At 37.9% G+C, this 24,578-nt stretch overlaps 1 protein-coding gene across 1 annotated transcript in view; it reads left to right on the top strand.

Annotated features, from left to right (window-relative positions):
- Positions 1 to 18,723, top strand: part of LOC139726652 (collagen alpha-1(XI) chain-like) — a 31,795-nt gene extending 13,072 nt beyond the window's left edge. Inside the window, exons 3-6 of the mRNA XM_071637640.1 lie at positions 109 to 273; positions 10,321 to 10,519; positions 17,002 to 17,094; positions 18,688 to 18,723. Of these exons, the coding sequence (XP_071493741.1) occupies positions 109 to 273; positions 10,321 to 10,519; positions 17,002 to 17,094; positions 18,688 to 18,723 (493 nt within the window). The remainder of the gene's footprint in view (positions 1 to 108; positions 274 to 10,320; positions 10,520 to 17,001; positions 17,095 to 18,687) is intronic.
- The last annotated feature ends 5,855 nt before the right edge of the window (positions 18,724 to 24,578 follow it).

Below are 24,578 nucleotides of genomic sequence, written 5' to 3'. Positions count from 1 at the left end.
GAGCAAACTCCGAGCTGGCTTATACCTGCTGATTCTTCTCTCTGCTGATGCATACATCCTCTTGTATTGTTTTGCTTTTCCCCGTCCTGTCTTTTCTTGTTTTGCCAGCTTCCCAGAGAGTTTTAGCGTGCTAATTAATATGCAGTATGGCCAGGAGGATCTCAGTGATATTGTGACTGTGGTGGACGGTAACAACAACATCCTGCTCAGACTACGGATGGGACTGACCCTGTTTGAGGTCCAGCTGAGGATAAACATCTTGAGGTCGTACAGGTAAGAAGACAGAGTTGGAGAGTTTTCTCGCAGAACGAACTAACTCCATTCTTGTTATTTTGAGATATTTTCCAATTAAAGCTGCTGAAAAAAACATTGAAAATAACAAGAAAATATGGGGATATTTTTAATCATAACTTTGAGAAGATTCCTTGTTATGTGGTAAGTGAGGTTTCACTTGAAAGGTTTTATGTTGCTCTATCTGATGATGGACTTACTGTAAAATGTTAAAAAATGGCTCTTGGCCATTTTGCGATGAAATTCAGAAATTGTTGCACAACTCACTTCTCTCAATCTGTTTGTGAATGTAGTTGTTGTTGTTATTTGAAAGGGGGATTGTCAGATGTTGGTTGACATGGCTATAATGACTAATTATCATTAGAGAATATGGTAGGCATATCTTTTATCCAGGATAGCCTCTTCAGTCGTGTTACTGCTTTAACCCATTTAAGACTAGTCCCGAGTATGCTCATGTAGGTGTCTATGCAAAATGTGTGTTATAGTGAAATCTGCTCATCTTCAGTGGGTTGACAGAGGGTCCTTCCATTATTATTACTGTAAAACGAGGAATGCTCGTGTGCATTTTTATTTCGCAAATTTCGCGAGAGCCAAGATTCACGAAATTAAAATGCACAGGAAAGTTTTTGTCTACACTATATGCATTGAATGTTAGAGGCAACTCGCAAATATGTCATGCTGTGAAAACGGCTGTCGGCTCCAATTTGCAAAAATTTCATGCCGCGAAAATATTGTGGTTTACAGTACCCTGTTTAGCATCACCTGTGACCAGGTATCTATCTATACACCTGAATAAAGAGGGACATGGTAGCTCGGTAAAAGACATCTTGTCCTAAGATACAGGTACTAGGATTCCTACTTTGGACCTGCTTTTCTAACAAATGAATAGGCATTAGAAGTATGCACGTTGCCATTTTGTGTATTAAAAGCACGAATGTGTTTCAGATTTAATTTCAATGAATGTAGGATTTTTTTGTTTTTTTTGTTTTTTTTGTTTCATCTTACAATAATGGGATGCTGATTATGGTTGCAGCTTCAAACATTCTTTGCAGTATTCCATTTCACAGGAAAGAGGAAGAGATCTGCGGAGTAGACTTTGAAATGAATTTCTTTCAGCCAAAACTTTGCTTGCCGACTTTCATTTGTACTCTGAGTTGACTTTCAACGCCTGAATAGGAAGAGAAATGAACATGTAGTGTGATTTCATTTCAAAATGTGATATTATGTTTATCTTTTTTTTTTGCTCTGTCACAAAAGCAAATAAACACACTGGTGAGAGATCATTGATTTATAGTGGTGCATAGCAGTTTGGTCAAGATTTATGTGCATTCGTCACGTTCGTAGACTGTGTCTCACTCTTCCTCTGTCACAAATTTGTTCCGCAATGTTATGCTGCGTTTTTTTTAATAATCTTTTTCTTGCAATGAATGGCTGTAAGAATTGTGCAGGAAGGAGATTGATCAGTATAATTGCTTCGTCAGTGCATTGTCCCGACAGGCAGGCCTGAAATCAATCACACTGGTACTTAACTGGCAATCAAAAGTTAGGTGCCATGTCTGTGATGTCGAACTGTCAAAAGGAAGTAGCAAAAAGGGACAGCCTCATGTGCAGAGGCATTGAGTGGATTGTCCTGCACTAAATGTGCTTTTTGGCAATGTCTGTTTAGCATTAAATGAGCCAAGAACTTTCTCGTCACTGATGAATCACTCAGTTGCTGTGTAAGAGCATGGAAAATGTTTGAGGGCCAAAATGTCATATGAAAGGCAGACAGTTTCAATTACAGAGACATGACAAATTCCTGCTTGTTTCTGCATAAAGTAAAGTGATCACGAGCGATCTCCACTTGTTTGGATGTGATGCAAGACAACATGACTGGAAACTAGAAAAGCACTCTGAGAGCGCAGACCTCCGCCAAGCATGCAGCTCATTTCCACAGCCGGGGCACTGCTCTTGTTCTTCCATCGAGATATCAGTGATTTCTACCCATACGTACTTATAGCATTATGTGCTGAAAGTCACCCGATTTCCCAATATAGAAGCCTTTGTTACGTCATAAACCCTCAGCTGCACCGCGCGCCTCGCCCTAGCAGAAACTAGAGCACGCACTTTAGTGCGCGCATGCAAACCTCAAATACGCGCAGCCTGAACTCCCAATTTCATTGACCCTACCTGCCAAAATATCAAAAATCCTTCATAAATTCCTCCAAAATTCTCGGATCGCTTCCAAAAGTTAGTCGTTTGGTACTTGTGTCATTCTCAACGTTTTCTGCAAGTTTCATCTCAATCCGTTAACTACTTTTTGAGTTATTTTGCATACGGACAAACGAACGAACAAACGAACGAACATACCAACAGTAACGAAAACATAACCTCCCCCCTTGGCGGAGGTAATAATGTGTAAGATTTCCCTAACTTAACAGTCTTTGTCATCCATGTCAAACTATTGAACATTTGTGTGTATCTGTTACAAGTTTGGTTTCATTTTTCTTCATATATAGTGCAACAGGACTCTGTATCCTACACTGCTTTGGAAAGACAACCCCAAGTTATCATACACACGCTTTGAAATGACTTGGATTGAAGATATATATTGCATCGCAATGGTGGGCACTTGTGAAGGGCCTAACCAGGGGCTCCATAGTTTGCCTTGTCAGTTTACTATGGTGATAGAATACAGCAAGCCAGGCAGCGAACAGGAGCTGTATGAAAACAAAAGAGAAAAGAAAGAAAATCAGTAGGCAATATCTGTAAGTTTCTGCACCAAGTATACGCAACATGTAATACAAACTATCCAAAGTATATACTTGCTGTGTGAGACATAGACACAGGGGCAGATCCAGGAATTCCGTAAAGAGGGGGCGCCTTTACAAAATTGAAGGGGGGGCGGGGGTTGCATGCACCCCTTCCCCATTTTTTTTGTTATTTCTTTTGTTTTAACAGAAAATAAAGAGGGGCGTGCCCAATGCACTCCCCCCTTGGATCCACCACTGTAGACATGCATATCTCGTCCTTCTCTTAACTGTCTGCAGTCTGCAGTCTAGCTCAGCAAGTATAAGCATGGGTGTCCATGAAAGGCATGAATAAAGTGAAATGTGACAAACAGTACCAACCTTAAAATGCCATTTAAAAGAAAATGTAGAGTCATGTTTTTCAGCAACTTTCTCGTTCTTGGTGAAATGAGTCATCCCAGGCTTAGACAACCTGCTGGAGACACGTGTCCTTGTCTTGTCTCAAGGTAGAAGTCTATCTATCATCCAGTAGATCCTCCCATTACTAAATAGGTGGGGGGGGGGGGGGGGGTGTGAAGTGCCACTGCAGTTCCTAAGGAGACGTGTGTTGATGGCTTTTCAGGGTTGACAGGTTGTTGGCTTTTGGATCAATTTTTTGTTCTTTCTTTCAGGGGACATTCTCCCCAGAGAGGTTAAAATGGTTGCCATGACAATGTTAATACTTTTCTCTCGTGCTTGTATTATTTATTTCACGGCACAGCATTTGTTTTCGTTTGTTTCCATGTTGTATGAAAGTATGTTGTGAGCTGTTAAGCGTGAGAAACTTCAAACCTTTTTTTAATTTGGCCATTCTAGTGTTGGTCTAGACTATTAGTTGGACCAACATGCTGATGTGAGTGCATTGTCACTCAGACTGGGCTGGGCCAAAGTTGGAAAACATCTGAACAGGAGGGGGGGGACCACTGACAGTTAGTGTAAGCAAATCTTTTCATTAATTGGGCCCAATCTTGACTTGATTTCAAAGGTATGCTTGTGAGAGGGATGTAAAAAGAAAAATATGTGGAGGAGACTGCTCGACATGCATGATTGAATGATTTTTTTTGCTAAATATAGGGGAATCGAGACAAATGTATATTTGGCAGAAATATTTCAGCCTTTATTATGAGCAAAGAAAACAAAGAAGAGAGTTCTGGAAGATTTGAAAGTTTCACAAATGTTTTCAAAACAATACTGGTGTTTTTATTGAATTTTACACACAGGCCTTTGTGCTCTTCTGTAATTGAAGTGTTATATACTTTAGAGAAATTTCTGTGGTGCAGTAGTATTAATGAAGAGAATATAGAAATGCTGAATCTAATACAAATGGGGCAAGTCTGCTGTCTTGCTAGGCATTTTTAACGAAGTGTTGTAGTCAGTGTAACATCCATACTGATGTAAGTAGCTTCTGCACACATGTCAAAATATGTGGAAGCAAAAGACATCTGATGGGCACCACTTCTTCATGTGCCTGGAAGAAGAGTCTAGTTGATGCATGGATACTTTGTGGTGTATATGTTCGTACAGGTTAAATTAAGTAACTCTTTCAGTGCCATGGTTTTTTGACAGTGTGTACAATGCTGTAGGGTTTTCTGTGCCAATCAGGAGCCAGTCGGCACTCAAAGCGCACAGAGGGTTAAAGGGTGTACAGTTCTGGTCGAGGTGAAGATTTGGCTTTTAACGTTTTGTGAGATATTCAGAAACCACTCTATGAGATGTCAAAGAGCATGCAGTTCTAAGGGGTATCAAAAGTTTATTCGATGAAAATCGGTTTTGAAATGGCTGAGATATCTAAAAACAAGGTGAAACAAAGAGATACTAATAAAGTTGGGGCATGTCGCCTTTTATTATTAGCACTTTTTTGGATATCTCAGCCATTCGAAAACCAATTTTCATCAAATAAACGTTGAATCCTTCTTAAAATTACATGCTCTGTCATATTTCATAAGAGGCTTTTCATTATCTCACTTAGAAATGTTCAAAACATGAATCCCTACCTCAACCAGTACTGTACAGTCCCTTTAAATTGTCGCACTCTTCTAGCTGCCATGGAGATAAGGAGATAGGGAAATGGCTGACAGCTAGGGTTCTGCTATACAGGAAGTTATCCATTGTTGATCCTCACCTACAGCTCGGAATCTTTTCTCTTTACTGCAGTGGCATTGAACTTTACCTATACTTCCTCTGCCCCTCAGAGTCAGTCTTTACACTGAAAGATTCTCCAGGCACCTACCTTCCATTTCTTCTCTATCTCTCTCCCTCTTTATCTCCAACTCTGTCCTTTCTAGGTGCTGCTATGTCTGGAAATTATTTGCACATATAACTTAACCCTTAAAGGGTGTATGCAGTTCTGGTCGAGGTGAGGATTTAGCTTTTAACGTTTTGTGAGATATTCAGAAACCACTCTATGAGATGTCAAAGAGCATGCAATTCTACGGGGTTTCAAAAGTTTATTTGATGAAAATCGGTTTTGGAATAGCCGAGATATCCAAAAACAAGGTGAAACAAAGAGATCCTAATAAAGTCGTGGCCTGTCGCCTTTTATTATTTTCACTTTTTTGGATATCTCAGCCATTTGAAAACCAATTTTCATCAAATAAACCTCGAATCCTACTTATAATTACATGCTCTTTCATATTTCATAAGAGGTTTCTCATTATCTCACTAAGGAATATTCAAAACATGAATCCCCACCTCAACCATTACTGGAGAGTCCCTTTAACATGCCTTGAGAGAAATATAGCTTGTGCTAATTTCCAGTCTCTGTCAGTCAGGTTGATAATGAGGCAGTTTAATCCAGAGATTAAAGGGAAGTTATTTTAATTACTAAAATGATCATTTGCTGTGCCATCACTTCAGTATTTCCAATTCTGATCACCACATTAGCATAAATTGTATTGCTTCAGTACTAGATTTAGGTTTTTTATACCAAAGTATGCAAATTTAAGCTTCCTACAGTTTATCTTCAATCATCCATCGTGTATATTTCATTAAGTACAAACTGGAATGAATCCTTATTGTTGTACATCAGCTCAAATTGCTTACACAAAGCAGTGAGAAAAGGAGAAAGATTTGTTTGGACTATTTTTTGTTTTTCTCTTGCTGAAACGTTGCAATTTCAAGAGTTCTCTTTACAGAGTGCTATTAAAGGACAAGTCCACCTTCATATACATGTGAATTGAGTGAATGCAGCAATGAAGTAGAACACATCAGTGAGAGTTTGAGGAAACTTGGACTATCCATTCAAAAGTTACGAAGTTTTATAGGCTCAGTGCCACCATCGCTGGATGAGAAGACTACCAGCTTGTGATGTCTCTTGTGTAGAAAGATATTAAGAAAATTCAACATATTTTCACTTTTCTCACATAATAAAATCTAGAACACTTGACTTGCCTCTTTCAGGAGGCAGGGGGAATAATATTACCCTAAACAAAAATCAGTGACAAGTCAAGAAAGTGAGCACTTTTTTAAAAAAATAAAAATTTTGTGAAATTCTCTTTATATTTTCCTAATATCGTTCTATGCATCTGACATCATACACTGTAGTAGTCTTCTCATCCAGCAATGACTGCGCAGATTCATAACTTTCGAACGGATTGTCTGATTTTTCTCAAACTCTCCCTGATGTGTTCTCCTAATATATTAAAGCCAGTTCGTAGTTTTACTTTGCGCATGAGCAGAAAAAGGTCATTCGTGACAAAAGGCATGATGGTTTTTAAATTTACGGAGATAAGCATCTGTTATATAATGATTATTCATGCAATCCTTGTACATGAAACTTGCCATCAAGTACATTCACCTGACAGCAAACCTGGTATTTGGCAATACGAATATAAACATGTTTTAATGCATTCAATACAAAACAAAAAAATGGATGCTTCCCCCGAAGGTTGTTTGACGGACCATTCTGGTCACCTGGTCTCGCTATGCAAGATCATTTTTGTTTAACACGAATCCAAGAATTGTTACGCCGGGCAAACTTACCGGTACGCATTATGTTGCCTTGAGTATGAGTGAAGTGCCTAACCAACTGAGAAAATAGAAAGGTCATTTGTACCAACGTGCACTTGAGCTAATTACGAACTGGCTTATTGCTGCATTCACTCAACTTACATGTGTATGGAGGTGGACTTGTCCTTTAAAGATTACTATTAATGAAGGCTCCTAATGCCCAAGTCACATATAAACACGGATGCTCAAGGATCTACACGGTGATCCGGGGAAATCCGGGGACGTCCGGGGAGATCCGGGGAGATCCGAGATTTTGGTATGACTGTACGCACGGACAAACACGGCATCTACACGGATCAACATGGCATCTACACAGCAGCAACATGGATCACCCCGGATTGCTCTGCCAACACGGCAATCCCCGGATGACGCCAGATGTTTTTTACCTCCAAAAGTTGCCGTGTTGGCCTCCCGGCGTCAACACGGATCTCTCCTCGAATCAGATCCGGGGTGGTCCGGGGTGATCCGGGATGTCTATGTGACTGGGGCATAAGGGAAGTGGGTGCTGCATTGCTGTCATGACTTCATTGTTGTTAGGCTTCTAGAACAGTAAATGTCATGTTGATCTGAAATGATTGCACTTTTATTCTACTGATACTTTCCTGATATTTTTCATTAGGCGTTTTCACATCAGCCTGATGTTTTGAAATAGCGCGCTATTTACTGACTCGGGAAATTAGCCCACTCACGAAATAGCGCGCTATTTGATAATATGAATACAAATTAGCGCGCTAATTGATCGAGAAAATTTCTCGAGTCAACTCGGGAAATTTTCGAAATAGCAGGATAATTAATGCGAACTAGCGCGCTATTTGATAATGTTCTGGCTGATGTGAATGGGAAATGAAATAGCGCGGTAATTTGCGATCGCGAAAAATATCTCAAGCTTGGATTTTTATCGGGCTGATGTGAAAACGCCTATTGAGCCGTGTTGTTGAGGCTTTTCTCTGTGATGAGAATTCAAGAAGCTTGCCATTGAAACCGATTTCATTGCTGTCCATCTCACATTTCACGGTTCTGATAGACCTTTACTGTAGACCGCAGCGACTGACGGGATGAATTTCAGATTTATGATTTATTCTTCCTCATCCTCCTGCAGGGATTATTACACTCCTCTGTTTATTTTCTCAGGTGCCGAGTAACCTCTGACATTGATGTATTTTGGATGATCGGAAGAACCAATTTTAGGTGTTTGTGAACGTTTTGATGATGCCAAGTTCAAGCAATAATGTGGAGGGCAGGTTTTTTATTTTATTGTTAGTGTGTGGAGCCATTCCTTCTGTGGGGAGAGACAGAAAACAAATGAAAAAAAAAAGAGCTAGAGTAAAAAGCAACAACTTGCATTGTCTAAAACATCATCAGAGCATGATGTATAATTTATTTATTGGTATAAGATGAAAGTGTTGAATTTGTTTGTAATGTACATACATTCAGGTTTGCTCTGTATGCCCTTGTTGGTGATCTGATGCACTTGTGTAAATTATAACAGAGAGGGCAATATTGGACAATAGTGCAAACTTTCAGGTCTTCCCACTATATAACCTAAAACAGTGGTAGTTTTCTGATATTTGTAACCCAGTATGAAGTGAATTTCAAGTGACTTGTGCACTTATGCAATAAAGCAATGTGGTTTAAACAAGTAAACATGTATTTTGTTAGCTTCTGATTTGCTCCTTGTAGATTCAACACTGATAATGCTAAAGTGCTGTACAAAATTAGCTTCAAATCTTTCAAACACTGTTCTGAGTATGCTTCATTTTTTTGTTTGTTCTTATCAAGAATAATGATGTGCAGATTACAGTATATGACAAATATTTTACGAGGTTTTTATTTTTTTTGTGAATTTTGTGAGTCAGTTGCTATTGGCAAATTTAACCTGTTGAGGACCCGTCCCGAGTATACTCGGGCAAGTGTCTACGGGAAATGCGTGTTATAGCAAAATCAGTCCGTCCTCAACAGGTTAAAAACATGCAAAAATATCAACTCTGCTCCCCACATAAAATATGATAGGCACATACATTTCTCCATACAGCACTGTATTCAACAATCGCAAATTTAACCACTCGTGAAATTGTTGTGAAATCCTGACTCGCACACTCAAAAAAAGTAGACTTGCTGAATGTATGGCATATACAGTAATATGTTAGTGAGATATGAAAACAAACAAAAGTATCTGTTTCAGGCTTTGACTTCCAAAGGATTTGCTCTTTCTCTGACCATGTCAGGAAGTCTTCTACCTGTCAAGCTGCTGTCACAATCACTTTAGGTCGTCCCAGATTTTTTATTTATTTTTTTACTTTATTTCTCGTGGACTGGACAGCAATACAGCCACAGCCAGGCTCTTGACCATGAAATAAGATTGTTAGGTAGCTTGTACATTTAAAGTTGAAGAGCTTTATCCAATGTTGTTGGGCTGATAGTGCAATCATTTTATTATGTAGAAATTATTTATCATTAGTAATGAAAAGCTTATTTATGAAAACAATCAAATGCATTCATATTACATGAAACAAACTTATCTCTTCCACCTCCCCAAAATGAGATCATGAATACTCCAAAATGCTCCTTTAATGGTCCAAAATTTTGGACTTTTTTTGAGTTCTATATAAAACAATTTCAGGGTTTATATAGTTATGTTTTCATCGGCGTTTGTTTGTTTGTTTGTCTATTTGCAAAATGTCTCAAAAAGTTGTTGATAGATTTGGATGAAACTTGCAGGAAAAGTTGATAATGACTCATGGAACAGATGAGTTCATTTTGATATTGATCTTGGAAAATTTTCCTCGCAGATAGGGTCAATGAACTTTGGAGTTCAAGCAGTGCATAATTTGATTTTTGATACACGTTCAAATGCATGTGCTTTGCTCAGGTAAGGCACTGCGCAGCTGAAAGCTGATGACGTAAACACAAGGCATGTTTATTGGGAAATTGGACAATTTTCAGCATATGTGTATATATGGAAATTGGCTGTTCGGAAAGGTCTGCACTCTCAGCGTATTTTTCTAGTTCTTGTCTGATTTTCCTAAAAACTTTTGCCGATTTGATTTTGATTTGATTTGATTTGATTTGATTTGATTTGATTTTTGCCGATATATTCTTTTAAGTAATAGATTTCATACAGAAATGAAATAATTTCAATAAAGAAATATGAGTTGTGTTTTAGCTCTGACAGTACATTCCATTGACAATTTGGTTTTATATCAATGTGTTAAAAGATAAAAATGAAAGTTCTTTCCTTTTTTTTCCTTGGCAGATTTGTGGAGGAAAGATTTGCTGATGATAAATGGCATCAGGTAGGGGTTGGCGTCAATCGGAATCAAATTCGAGTCTACATGGACTGTGAGGAGATCGCATCGCTGCCGACAAAGGCTGGCCAATCACGGTTAGACTTGTCAACAGCGGGAAACTTTGTTGTTGGCGGTAACTTTATGGAGACTGATGTTCCGTTTAGGGTAAGTGTGTTGCAAGTTGACAAAAATACCACCACACATTGCATAGTCAGTAGCAAGATAATATGTGGAGATGGTGAAATGCCCATATTGTCTCATTTCGAATATTGAATATTGAATAACTGAAACTGCACTGGTCTTGCACTCGAGACACAGTTTACAGTTCCAGCACGTTTATTTTCATATTTGTCTTGACATCAAAACACATCCAAAAAAAGAATACAAATCAAGCAAGATACAAAATATGTTATAAGTCGGGTCATGAACAGAAAGTGTGTCAGCATGCATAATGTACATAAGACATTTCTCTATAACTTGTGAAATATGATGGAACCGCAAAAGCGAAGCTTGTAAACGCAGGTTCCATGAAAAAATACCGGTGTAAATTTGCTATGCAATCAATGGAGATAGGACACAAAGTGTCCATGCTATTCATTAGTAGGCTTGGTGAGAGATGTGAAAGATGTGATTCCATGATGTAGAACTTTCTTCCCTTCAGGCAAAGTGAATATGATCGGTTCTGTTGAGTATTCAAGGATATGAGAAATGACATTAATTCTCAAGTTTTAACTATAATGGCGCATGTATTTGATGCATAACAGAGAATGAATCGAAGTTCATTTATCTGGTTACACATGCTGGCTCACACATTTGAAATCAACACTCATTCTATTTCAAAAGTAGTAGGCCTATATATTATCTGACAGCATTCATTACTGTTTATTGTTTACTCATGTATATTTTTTACTTACACAAAAGTTATTTTCTAGGTCGATCACAATGGCAGTGTTGTACTTTAAAGATGTTTCTCGCTATGTTGACTTGTGATGGGCCTTCTGTTATACCCATATCGTCATGTCCTATGTAGGCCTATAGATAATTTTCAGAAGATGAGTTGATAGATAATTTTCAGAAGATGATTTGCAACGCCACCTGTGAGCACATTTGTACAGACAGTGTCAGCTTGTCATATGTTAGCATAGAAATTATGACTGTAGTTAAAGGGACTGTACAGTACTGATTGAGGTAGGGATTCATATTTTGAACATTCCTAAGTGAGATAATGAAAAGCCTCCTATGAAATATGAAAGAGCATGTAATTTTAGGAAGGATTCAACGTTTATTTGATGAAAATTGGTTTTCAAATGGCTGAGATATCCAAAAAAGTGCTAATAATAAAAGGCAACATGCCCCAACTTTATTAGGATCTCTTTGTTTCACCTTGTTTTGGGATATCTCAGCCATTTCAAAACCGATTTTCATCGAATAAACTTTTGATACCCCTTAGAACTGCATGCTCTTTGACATCTTATAGAGTGGTTTCTGAATATCTCGCAAAATGTTAAAAGCTAAATCTACACCTCGACCAGAACTGTACACACCCTTTAAAGTAAATATCACAATTACAATGAATAAGAGTGCATTAGTCATCACCAGGCATATTCTGATACAGAAAATGAGAAGAATTCCAACCATTAATGTTAGAGCTAGAAGGACACATCTCTGTGTTTTTGCTGCAGACTTTCACATGCATATTCTGGTTCACATCTTGTGTATTTCACTTCATGTTGCACCAACATGTCATTAATACATCTCACCCTCACCTCTTCGATTGAAAGTGTGCCCTGTCTCAGACATTAGCTGTGTGTTTTGAGGAAGCTGTGTATTTCCAAACGTCCTTTTCCCACCGAGATCGTAATGTGGTTGACTTCACTTGACCCTCCGTTGGCTTAAGTAGGAGCAGCTGGGGAGGTTGGCTAAAAGAGCTAGGGGTAAAAATAAGATGATCAAGGGGTGTAAACTTGTGAAATGTTGCCGGTGTCTGCCATCCAGACACTCAATGTCTTTTATGAAATTTATATTGTTTATAAAAGCTCAAGTCATATCACAAATTCAGTGTCGTGAATGTTCCTTATGAACTCCACCATCCAAGACTTGCAGGCTGTGGCAAGTTATGAAATCTGGCACATCAATTGTTTGGGATGGGGCTTCCTTTTCAATACTTTTACCGCTAACTCCCCCGACCCTACTATCCTTAAATAAGTGCATCCACCTTTGTGATGGCTCTGTTGGATTGCCCTATACTGCTGGGGTTGATGTACCATGTGTGGATAAAGTGCATTCGAGATTGAGGAACAATTACAAGCAAGAAAAACAACTTGCTCTTGAAGTTTGACCACATTCAACCACCTGGCATTTGTCTGCTCTTGCAGCCCCTAGAAGGCTGCATGGTGTTAAAGACTTGGTAGCATGAGGATACTATGCGATGGGAAGACTGGCCAATCTTAGATATATTTGAGAATCTTTGATATGAATTGTGTACAGCTCTATCACTGATCTTTGTGTAAGTAGGCCTACACACATCCAAAGAATCTCAATTGGAGTCGACCTTTACCAACGAGCGTATGCTACGATGCACATATTCGCTGATGGGCACTTTTCATGATATTTTTAAATTTTTTTATGTACCCTGGTAGGCAGCAAATGAATCAGGCCACTCATGAATTCTGATGCTACCAGGACTTTAATAACTGATGACAGAAGAGGAAATCATTTTTTTTTTTACTTACATGACCTGATGATATATGCATTTGTACTGCCACTACAAAGCCATAGTTTTTTGCTCATTCCATTTGTTCATTGGAAGTTGCTTAGCAACAGGTTACTGCTGGTATTTGAGCAAGAAAACAGAATCAAAAGATGCTCCTGAAGGGGGAATTTTATTTTGAAGCTCAGCAGTCTTCTTCAAGTTGTTTTTTTCCAAATGTTCGCTCCCTGGCTTGCCAGTGTTATTTCAGTTTTTACTCACATAACATCCACCCTCTGAATCTCCTGCCTGCCTGCCTACACCACTATTCTCTATGTGAGAATAACATTGATCAACCACCTCCACTCGCAAACAGTGGTAAGGTGCACATATGCACCACAAAAACTCAGAGATATACCATTTTTTCCTGCACCAAAAAAAGGGGGAATGATTGTAGTTTTTCTGGCCAGTGTAAGAGGTATAATAAAAGAATGGTTGTGCTGTTTCTATGAATTTTATGTATGGCAAATGTCCCTTCTGACAGACTCTTTAAAACCATCACATTTTGATGTAAACTTTTTTTTTTTTGGATGAAAGTTTTAGGCCTCCTTTCTTTTGCAAACTCTGGCCTCAGAACCTTTCTCATTTTTAGTGATTAAGAAAAAATGTAACACAAACATCCCTTTCTAATATTTATAATAATATTTCTTCATTTGAACATTTGAAGAAAACTGATTAGAATGCAATTTTTTGTAGAATCTTCTCAATTTTTTTATTCATGAATGGAATCAATTTGTTTAATTTGCATGTTAATTGACAGGTGTGTTTTTGTATTGAATGTCATTATTCTATTATGCAATGAATTTCAAATAATAAAAAAAAATGTAAATAAAATTAAGGCTTCATTCTTACAACTTGCAAATTGAAGAAATTAAAATAGTTATAATTTTAGAAGAAATTATAATAAGAAGAAATTATAATAGCATTCCCTATATGGTAAAAGTGATTTTTCCAATGTTTAGGCAAATTATCAACAAAGTAAGATTTATCTGCAGGTAGTCAGGGACTACAGTGTTGCATTTGAATCATGAGTCGAGAAATCTGAGGAGCTGACAATTTTGAGAATAATTTATTAGTAGAAAAGTGAGCAAAGAAAATGGGATTCCATCGGGATTCGAGAATGTTACACAAGCTGTACTCTGATTTCACGGAGCAGTAGAATAACCACACTATCATGTCAGTCTGATATGAGAGCAGAGGGGATATGAGAGTAGAGGGGAGAGGGGAGAGAGGAATATGAAGTTCAAAAACTGTCCTTTGCAGAGAGAGAGAAAAAAAAAGTTTCATGTCTGATCCCAGTGGCCAATTGGAGTTGGCAGGGTCAACTTGATTAGGTTTGGGAGGTAGAGTCTCACAGTTTGGTGTAACATATGTATACATGTATCACTCATTATGCCCTGGAGGTGGAAACAAGCAGGTTTCTCAACAGGCATATAGATCGTAACCTCTGGAGGACATAGGCTGATTTTGTTGATTGCTTATGAACAATCTCACTGTGGAGTGTTTTATAAGTAGCAATGTCACTCTGATGCAGTGTTTTTGTTCTTTTAAATATGTATATTCATGCAGAACTGAAATGAATGAATGAATGAATGAATGAATGAATGAATGAGTGAATGAATGAATGAATGAATGAATGAATGAATGAATGAATGAATGAATGAATGAATGAATGAAACAGAATTAGATTTTCAAATTGTAGGTCAAAACAATCAAGCAGTTCAGGATAAGACAATGCCCAACAGTATGGAATTGTGCAGGATAAAATAAGGACAAAATGAATTAGATAAAGTTAGAAAATTATTATATTAGGCAGAAATAGGCATCATCCAGACAACTTTGATACTGTAGAATTTACAACATAATGTGAAATACAAAGAAGCTGATCCCAGTAAGTAGCTCTATCCACTTGTGTGTGTATGTGTGTGTGTGTTTGCACATTTTTAGATAACAGATTCTGTAGACTTTTTTTGTGCACTATTGTTACATGTCATTGCCTAATGATAATTTTGTGTCTAACTTGTAGAAAGTCTTTCCAGCTATTTTTCATAATTGAATAGTTAATTTGTACAAGATTTTGACCCCCCCCCAAAAAAAAAAAAATGTTTTGCAAAATTGTTCTGTTCATTCTGTTAACACACTCAAAGTGATTGTGTATATTTCATATGTATTACATTGAATCAGATATAAAAATTACTGGGGGTGGGGTCTGTGTGATTGCATGAGTTTTGTGACGTATACAGGGAAATATATATTGAACAGGTGCCTATTGCTCCCTTGCCTCCTTCCCTCAAATCATAAAATCAGTGTATATCAAGAACTGTCAATCTTGGAACAAACTTTTACCCCTGTTTTTGCACCAGTGCGCAACAGGTGTAGACAATTTTTGATGGAAGGAGAAAAAAGTCATCAATTGGTGTCAATTGTTACCTCTGCCTGCTGAATTGCTAATGCGTATGATTAGCTTGTTGTCTTGTTCTTTCATCAGAGGTCACAGAAGATATCAATCGAGGGCTGGGTCACCCTGGTTGCTGCACTTTCATGGATGTATCTTATCACTTTTGCAAAGCTTTGAATACTGTAGAGAGGACTAGCTGACTTTAATTATAGGAAAGTGAGATATTAATTGTCTTGTAATGGGAGGAAAATGAGATATTAGTTCTTGTGATTAGAGGAAAATGAGATATCAATTGTCTTGTGATTAGAGGAAAATGAATCATCTGCTTTTTCATCCTCATTTATGTACCTCTCAGCTGCCGAGTAGACTTGTCGGAAACTTACAAACTTTTCACAGACCCCACCAGATAACAGGAAGAGGGTTAATGTCCTTGAATACAGCACGCAATCTGGTGGACATGTTTAGTAACATTCACGAGCAGTTGCCAAACTTTAAGTTTAGGTCGAAAACTTAACTGTCGATGATTAGCTCCACTCATGAATTCATGACGCAGGTTCACGCATGCACCTAAACTTCAAGATACAACTTACGAGCTAATCCCACTTGATGATTATACCAGAAGTGCAGAGTCTTCGCTATGACTTTATGCCCATACAAAATACCCAGTTGGAGATTGATCCGAAAGCAAATGAGAAGTGATGGTCACGCTGACTCACAAGCTCATTGATTATTGTGTCCACACAGATCAAAACTACAAGTGGGAACCCCCTGTAGCTCGTGGATAGAGCGTAAAACCTAAAAGATGTCCTGTGGTTCTAATCATCGACTAAACTTTAAGATTGCTAACTTTCAAGTGCGTCCACACAGCGCTAAACTACGAGCTAATCGTTCAGAGTTAAGTTTTCGACCTAAACGTAAAGTTTAGGAGAAGCTTGTGAACGTAACTATTGAATGTCCCAGCTGAGGAATTAAATTTTGTTTCTTCCTGTATGTTGGCGATACAGATATGCATTTATATGTTTTAATCAAAGACTAGGTCATTTGTTTCTATGCAGATCAAACATTTTGATATACTGCAAAACAATATTTTCGAGGCATGAAATTTTAGCGAATTGGAGCCGACGGCCTTTTTCGTGGCATGAAATATTCGCGAGTTGCCTCTAACATTCAATGCATATAGTGAAGACAAGAACTTTTGTGTGCAAATTCAATTTCGCGAATCTTGGCTCTCACGAAATTAAAATGCACGCGAAGATTCCTCGTTTTACAGTACATTATTGATATGCGAAATGCAGCAGCTATTACAGTGTGCTAATCTACAACTAGGACAAGTTTGGTTGTATTACTAATGGTGTTGAATAAGCTTAGCAAGTTAAGCTTAATGCTAGTGCATATAAAGAAGTAGATATCTTATTTGTCTATAATTCTATTAATTTTTTTAAAGTGAAACCTTATGTTTTATGTTTCTTTCAATCTATTTTTGACGTTTATCTTTTGCAGGGGGAGATGCAAAATCTGATATTTGTGGATAACTTCAAAACCTCAAAAGACTGCAGCTTTGTCTATCCTTGCCATGGACAAGAAATAACCACGGTGAGTATTCTATCACTCCTGCTCCACTTTGAATTCATTATTATCTTAGCATCTTGTAGGAAATAAAAAACAAAAAACTTATTCTCAGTTGTGTCAGTCAAAGATCAACAAGAAGAAAAATTCATTCCCTTTATATGTGGTGCGTTATCACATTACCCAGGGCTGCACACTGACCCATTTTTCTCTACTGGTCCAACCTGTCTGTCAGACCAGTGGGTACCCAGTTTTTCCATCTTTTGCTGGTCCATTCCTGAAAAAGTTACTGGTTGGACAGTGATTTTTACTGGTCAGGGACCATCGGACCAGTGCCAGTGTGCAGCGTTGCATTACCTGTACAAAGTTTGAGATTACAAAGGGGGAAAATGCACGTAAAGCTGACTTTGGCAATATAACCTTCACAGTTTTATAACTTTCAATCATTTAAAAAAAATATTTTCCATGTTTTGTAGTAGGGCAAATTGTATATCAATTCAAAGCTTAGTATTTGACAAATTCATATTTGAAGATCTATATATTTTCACTACATTGTATGGATTTTGTGATGATCCATCCGACCATCACATTACATTAAGTTTTGCAGCCTTTTGATGGGCACATACGGTAGAAAACTAGTTATGATACATGTTATAGTTGTCTCTGTAGCATTAGGGCAGAAAACTCTATCTTTCCATATATCTCATAAATGTGGAAGGGATGGCAGGCCCTCCCCCTTCCCCTTCAACATAACATCCATCACATATTGATAAGAAATTGCTCACATTGCACAGCAAGAGTCTACCTCAAAGTTGTTGTTTTTTTCCAGGAATCCCACTGTTTCCATACTGACTGTTATACTTAAGTAAAAGATGTCCTTGTAATTTCAAAATAATTATGTTGAGTTTGAGTGCTTTCTAGCCATTAAAAGGGAAATATTGTGTTGGAATGTGTAAAGTGAATGATACATCAGAACTATGGATTTTTCAGACTCAAAGGAAGCCATTTCTGATAGTGCTAGACGAGTACTCACAGCATTGTGATTTTGCTTTCTACAGTTACTAAGTTAACATGGAAAAGAGATAAAAATGTCCCCAAAAAATATATATTGGATACTAGTAAGCATTCGTCATCATATCTTGAGAAAGGGAATTCTATTGGATGTCATGTTAACTACAAATTTTACAGTGTACCTCTGAAGTTTTATGGTGTTTTTTTTCTAAAGCAGAAGTGAATATGGGATTTTAACAGGGGCCAGTATATATTCAGGGAGGGAAGAAAACGTCTTGAAAGGAGACAAGTGAAGAGAGAAGAGACGTCTTCCTGATTTGGGAGATGGTCCAATTAGTTGGAAGAACCCTGGATGTACCTGCCAGAATTTAATGGATCATTGCACAGGCTGACAGGGGGCTTGACTGTGGGAAGAGGGAGGGGTAGCATGAAGGATCATTTCATGTGCTGATGGAGGGAGATCAGGGCAAAACATGGTGCCTTGCACATATTCCGGAGAGGGAGAAGGATTTTTTTCTGACACTTTATGCCTACTCTTTGCAGTATGACACTCCAAGAGGGCATATATGAAACAGAAGTATCATAATGTCTTCTGCTGAATTTTGTCAGCTTAAATTTCTCATCAAGAACATGACCAGGATGTAAGACATGAGAGCATCATTCTGTGGCATTTACTGAGCAAAAATGATCAAACTTTCTTCCCATTGACTTCAAACCCAACAGAAACAAAATCTGTGAGTAATGGTCAGTAATATCGCAATGTGACTTTTAAAAGTATGTTAGGATGTGATTACTGTGGGAGCTATAGGTATGATATGATTTTTAAATTCCTTTACTTTTTTATTACAATACTTAATGATCCCTGTAGGATTGATTTTTCAAACTCTAGTAGATATCCTTTGTATTATTTAATAGTGCTCCTTGCTGTCAGACACAGTCTAAGATTGTAAATCCGCATACGTACTACATCCAGACTGGTTGGTTTTGATCCTAAGACTGAAATGCATTGCTCAGAGTTGTTAAATGCAGGTATTGTCTTTAAAACACTTGTATGATTACGCTCTTTCACGATAACAAAATATTGGACTAGTACTGTAAAAGTAGAAATTTTCGCGGTGTTCTGAAATTTTCGCGCATTTCGCGCAATGAGAAGCTAGCGCGAAAATAAAAGCATGCGAATATTTTTGCATGCCATATGTTCCAGTACTTGTTGTCTTGATTCGGCGGAATTTAAAACACGCGAAAGTCTTCTGACACGGCCAAGCGCGAAAAATTAGTCGCGCGAAAATATCCACTTTTACAGTATACTCATCTAGTACCTCCGAAGTATGCTCTTGTACCCTTCTCTGTGAGTCTCCAGCGAGGAAGTAAGCCAGTAAGAAAGGTGTGGGTGCAGGGGAACTTCTGTCATCACCTGTTAGTCACAAGATAAAATGTCGTCACGGTCACATTCCTCCTAGACCTTGAGGTCCACTGGGAGTCATGGACTCCTTGAATTGATCGCTAGGATAGCAAAGTTGTTTTGACTGCAGGGGTAGGACTGTGATTCCTTTTCCTCTGGGATCCTGAAGGCAGAATCATCATCTTTTAAAGGCATAATTGGCCATTTGTAGATGAAACAAAAACCCAGCATTAGTGCTTTAAAATAGTTCCAAAATGTGAGTTTGGGATAGAAACAACCACTGTAAAAATATGAACCTGTATAATCAATGTTACATTGTTATGTATTGTTAAATACACAAAATATGAATAATAATAATAAAAATGTTACCAGACTAAACTGTCTACAATTACGGTTTAATCAGAAAAATTCTGATTTCTCCTTATATTTCATGCTTTATTGCAAAAATTTTATATGGTAGGATTTTTTTGTGATACAACTGACCCACACATATGCATCAAATATGATATCTTGAACACATTTCAAATCATTGTTCCCAAAGGTAAACAGGACCCTTAAAGCTCTGCCAGCCCCCCCCCCAAAAAAAAAATCTCTAACTTGTATTTTGGCATATCAAAATACCGACCCATGTTGCAACATGCAGACTATGATATTTTAAAGAGATGAGATATCCTTTTCCTGCTGAAATTTGCTCATAATAGTAGCAAGTGAAGAGTTTGTTCGCAAAAACTGATAAGTCCATATTTGCCAAATGGAGATATTTGCGATTAAAGGTCAAGAAAAATAAAGAGAATAATAAGAAAATCTTTGCTTCTTTTGACCATAACTTCAAAAATGTACCTTTATATGTAGTGACCAATATATCATTTAAAAGGTATTATTTTGTGTTTTATGACAGAGACTGTACTTCAAAATCTTCAAAAATGGACTTATTGGTTTTGCGAACAAACTCTTCTAGTCTAGTGGAATGAAATTGAGTCATAAGATGCCTGTAGCTTTCAATCCTGGCAGGATATTCGTCAGAGGAACAATGGTAAACATAAAGTGTGAGCAGAGACACATATCAACAAAGCATGCATCATTTGGAAGGGCTGGGTATACAGGACAAAGAAAACAAGGGGTAGGTTCGGTGTCAAAGAGGGAGCCAATTAGGTAAGGAGGGAATTAATGCATTGGAGCGAGCTAGTAGTTAATACCTAATGATTAGTTTCGAGTGTCGGTAGTCATTGGTGATTCAGATTAGCAAGCTTATAAAAGCCAGTGTAATTGGAGGACTGGCCATAGGCCTATTCTGTCCAATAAATGGCACTTATTGTTCAATTAAGTGTTGGGTAGAAGCTGTGCCAAGATTCTGATGTGATTTATTTAACTCTTGTTTACCGTTAGGATCTAGAGGTAAAGTATTTGAATTTTGGCCAAAAAAAAAGTATTTCTTGAAGATTTTCTGTAAGATTTGAACACCTGGCAAAAGTCAGTTTTCAAGAATTGTTTTTCTTCTCATTTTCTTCAACTTGTCCGTTGTTTTAGTCCTGCCTTTTAAAAACATGATACTGCTCTTGAGTCCACTTATCGTCCCTTTAGGGACCAGTTTGTGCTGAGAAATGTTGCCTTGCAGAAGTTTAGCCTCCTAAATTCCTTTGTGACAGCTATTAACCTTCACGATTTCTCCCTGTATCAATTATTTTCAACTGTCGATTTGCAGATGCCAACAACAGGAGCAAAGCTGCCAGAAGTAGAAACAACAACACCAGCACCTGTTGTAAGAACACTTGAACCTTCTGTGCCACAGGTAACCACAAAAGTGGAGCCCACACCAGAGAAACGTATTACCATACCAACGCTGGAAACGCCGCAACCACAAGTGACTCTTAAGCCCCAAGAACCAATGCCATCCCCAAGCAAGGAACCAGAACCGCCCATTGGGACTGTTAAACCACCGGAACCTGATATTACACTGCCAGAGCCAGACACAAAACCATCACTAGGGACAACACCTGTGGTACCTCTTGTGGTTACCATGATGACTCCATTTTTCTCATCAACCACAAAACCATACTTCACGCCAAAGGACTATACACTTGCACCAGTAGACAAAGATTTTACCACAGTTGATGGGATCGGAAGGGATGTTACCACAAAGAAAGATGACAGGATTCTTTTCACAACACCTGTATCCTATGAAACCACAATGTCCCCGGTAAGTACCTATTCTTTTTCTGTCACATTTACATTTGTTTGTCCTTTCATTTTCTTTTTCAAAGATTTATTTCTCTAACAGGGAGCCTTGTTTTAATAGCATTGACAGGGAAAGTTCCGAAATCATACATATTCCGCAACATTATGCAGGAGGATGAATACCATACTCAATGGAAGTTTGAGGAAAAATTGCACAATGCACTAATGTGTTGATGAGGATACAGTGCACTCCCGGTATAATGAACATAGTTATAACGAAGTTTGGGTTACAACGAAATAAAAGTTCAGGCCGCAACATTATCCTCCCTATGTTTTTTATTGTTTATTTGTTCAGGTATAATGAAATTTTGATATTTTTAAAGAAAACTGCCAGTCCCGAGGATTTCATTATAACGGGAGCCCACTGTATAGATTGAGGAATTGACCTGTTAATATTTAACTCATATATTTTGGAGGTTATTGTTAGATATGCCAAGAAGGCACATTCACACTGTAACTTTGATGTGTTAATGAAACATCGGGAGAAGAAGAAAGTGATCATGCAGCAATGATGAGGCATATTAAAAGAAGCCAGTGAGGTGTGAAAAAACAGCAACTACTACAACTACTCTTTACTGCTGGTATCACCTGACTATCTCCTTCAAGTTGTAGTCTTGTCATATGAAGAAAAAAGGAAGATTCTAGAATGGGATGTACAGCCAATCAGATTATTCCAAATGACATACCGACAGTTAGTTGGTCAAAGGCCAATAGTTATGAAAAGGTGGGGAATGCTCCAGCTGATTTGCATGATGACATCAGTGTCTCCTTCCACTCTGCTGACATGTTAATGTAGCACTGGAAAAGGATTTAAAAAAACCCACAGGATCAGTACATCATTTAATCAGCTGTATATATACATAGCAGAAGTATCTTTTTTGTCGGGAGGAGGGATGGGATTTGCTGGTGGAGATGGGGTGAGTGAGTAGGAGTTAGAGATTTGTTGTTTCCACCAGCAAATGCCTTACCTAGAGTTTTAGCACAAGGAAAAGAAGACTGCCACAAAAGAATGTTCTAGAGTGAATGAGATTAAATTCCATTTATTTCACTTGAATGCAGAATCCATGAAGTCCAAGATTTTAGGTTACTTTATTTTTGCAAGTTAGACAGAGTAAAAACAAACAGATAAGATATCCTTTGTTGAAAAGAATTTCCAGCGAAATCTTGTTGAAGAAGACAAAGTCAAGAAAAGGAAAGTAAAGAGAAGAGAAATGAGAGAAAAAAAGTTTATATGAACATGATTGTTGTGTGCAATAAAAGAGGTACTAGTTGACTAAGAGAGAGAGAGAGAGAGAGAGAGATAGGGGGAATATCTGAAATGGGGGAGAAGTATTGGTGAATCCAAATCATAAAGTTAAAGGACTAAACTACTCATTGTTGCCAAGCTGTAAAACCCAGCTATAAAGCTGAATGTGATACTTACTCTATCAACTTTGGAATACTGTAAAAGTGCAAGCCTTCGTGGATTTAACATTTCATACAGTATAGCCCTACAAATTTCCAGGAACTTAGGAATGATTTGATGGATGAGAGTATATCTTTGAATATTCTGATATATTTAAGTGGATGCACTTTGCTCTTTGTTCACTAGTTCTGAAGAGCATGAAATTCACAACCAAAAAGTGGAATCATTGTGTATTATATTTTGTTTTTACAGTACCCGAAAAATGTGTTAGCTGAAATAAAAAAGGAAACAGAAAGCTGGATTATTTAGCCTCCATCCTCTGTTTAAAGAAGCCAATGACCTATGAAAAAAAACTAAAAACCAAACATACTCTTTACTGTGGGTCTCACCAGACTGTTAGCCTCAAGTTGTAGTCTTGTCATGTGGAGTAAAAAGGAAGATTCTAGAATGGGATGCACAGCCAATCAGATTATGCCAAGTGACATACCGACAGTTAGTTGGTCAAAAGTCAAGGGTAGTTATGGAGACGCAGGGAACGCTCCAGCTGATACGCATTGTACAATCGCTGTCTGTACATGCAGTGCTGACATCCTAATGTAGCAATGGAATTTAAGGGGGGAACCCACCGCAGACTCAGTACACAATTGAATCAACTTTTATTCAGCAATCAGTATTCTTTCTTTTATTGTGTGCTTGTGTGAATGGGATGAGACTTAAATTTTTTTTTTTTTTTTTTGGGGGGGGGTGTGTTTTCACTTGCAATGTATTACTTAGAGTTTTGGCACAAGGAAAAAAGTCCACCATGCCACAAAAGAATGTTATGGAGTATCTAGGATTGAATCTCATCTATTTCACTCTAATGTAGAATCTATCGAGACCATGATTTTAGGTAACTTTCAGCAAGCTGGACGGACAGAAAAACAAAACAAAAACCAAACAAAAGGAGAGACCGTCTCAACAAGAGAAGCTCTTGCAAAATCATCTTAATGAAGACATAAAGAAAGGAAAGTAGAAAGAATGTGTGAAATGGAAGAAGGAAAGTTTTGACAATCCTGATTCTCATTTGCAAGGAAGGAGGTACTAGTGGATGGGGGGGGGGGGGGAGGTGAAGCAGGAATAGAAACATTGGGTAAATCTAGATCATAAAGAGAAAGGATGAGGAATTAACATATATATTATACAACAGTTTGTATGGAAAGACTATAAACATTGTTACAGGATACACAGAAAGAAACACAGAAAAGTTAATAGATCCTAGCTTCACATGTCTATCCCCAATAGATTTGTTAGGGGGGGGGGATGGGGGTGGAAGGGGGAGGGGAGAGAAAAGTTTCTGAGTGAATTTGTAATAAATAACCATGAAAACATGGGGCCTCAGACTCAGTGACCATTAATGACTGTAGTGAAACTTTGCCAGTGGTATAAATAACTTGCATCCATGATCTGCTACCTTAAGGT

Source organism: Diadema antillarum, unplaced genomic scaffold (assembly GCF_040938485.1).
Source record: "Diadema antillarum isolate AM-2024a unplaced genomic scaffold, OU_Dant_1.0 seq00000094_RagTag, whole genome shotgun sequence".
Taxonomy (NCBI): Eukaryota; Metazoa; Echinodermata; class Echinoidea; order Diadematoida; family Diadematidae; genus Diadema; species Diadema antillarum.
Note: the sequence above shows the minus strand (reverse complement) of the source record. Positions and strands in the feature narration are given on the sequence as shown.